The sequence below is a fragment of the Rhincodon typus genome, chromosome 1 (assembly GCF_021869965.1).
Source record: "Rhincodon typus isolate 14 chromosome 1, sRhiTyp1.1, whole genome shotgun sequence".
NCBI classification, from domain to species: domain Eukaryota; kingdom Metazoa; phylum Chordata; class Chondrichthyes; order Orectolobiformes; family Rhincodontidae; genus Rhincodon; species Rhincodon typus.
Genome location: NC_063332.1, coordinates 45,934,979 through 45,935,931, shown reverse-complemented (window position 1 = coordinate 45,935,931; position 953 = coordinate 45,934,979). Strand labels below are relative to the sequence as shown.

At 40.5% G+C, this 953-nt stretch overlaps 1 protein-coding gene across 1 annotated transcript in view; it reads right to left on the bottom strand.

The window, feature by feature from the left end:
• Positions 1–268: 268 nt before the first annotated feature.
• Positions 269–953, bottom strand: part of LOC109925989 (DDB1- and CUL4-associated factor 12-like) — a 60,472-nt gene continuing 59,787 nt past the window's right edge. The window contains exon 5 of the mRNA XM_048612256.1: positions 269–351. Coding sequence (XP_048468213.1) covers positions 269–351 — 83 coding nt within the window. The remainder of the gene's footprint in view (positions 352–953) is intronic.

Below are 953 nucleotides of genomic sequence, written 5' to 3'. Positions count from 1 at the left end.
GAACAGCATGCTGGGAAGTGGATCAGGCTGGACAGAAGATATGCAAGCCAGTCACCTTGATTGGTTATATTGAATAGGTGTTAATGAAACAGTGGAACTGAGATATTAAGGTAGAAAGCTTGCAGCATTCACTGTCAAATTAGATCAAGCCAGACAGATATGCAAGCCATTCACCTTGATTGAGTATTGAATAGGTGTTGATAAGACAATGCTGTTTCGGGTGGACCAGTAGATCTGAGCTTGAGTAGAACTGGTTCCAGGGGTCAGCTCAATTAATAGAGAAATCGTAATATCCAATACCATCTTCTGTAACACCCTTCTTTGGAAAGAAACTCAAGTTACTTGGATTAACTGAAATATGCGAATTACATTGTTATATTAAACTACTGTTACTAAATGATAGTAAACCATTGTACTTGGGAAGGACCTGGATAACTATTTAAAAGAGGCAGCTCAAATGAGAGGGGTCTCACATACTCCAGAGAGAACATCATGGTATATAGTTCCTTGAAAGTGGCATCACAGGTGGACAGTCCAGTAAAAAAGGCATTTGGCACACTTGCCTTCATTGGTCAGAGCATTGAGTATGGAAGTTGGGACGTCATGTTATGTCTGTACAAGACATTGATAAGACCACATTTGGAGTACTGCATACAATTCTGGTTGCTCTGTACTAGGAAGGATGTTATTAAACTGGGAAGGGTGTAAGAAAGATTTATAAGGATGTTATCGAGACTGGAAGGTTTGAGTTATAAGGAGAGGCTGGGACTTTTTTCCGTGGAGGGTTGGAGGCTGAGAAGCGACCTTATGAAGGTTTATAAAATCATGACGGGCATAGATTATGTGAATAGCCAAAGTCTTTTCCTTAGGGCAGAAGATTGAAAAACTAGAGGGCATAAGTTTAAGGTGAGAGGGGAAAGATTTAAGAGGGAACCGAGGGCCAACTTTTTCAC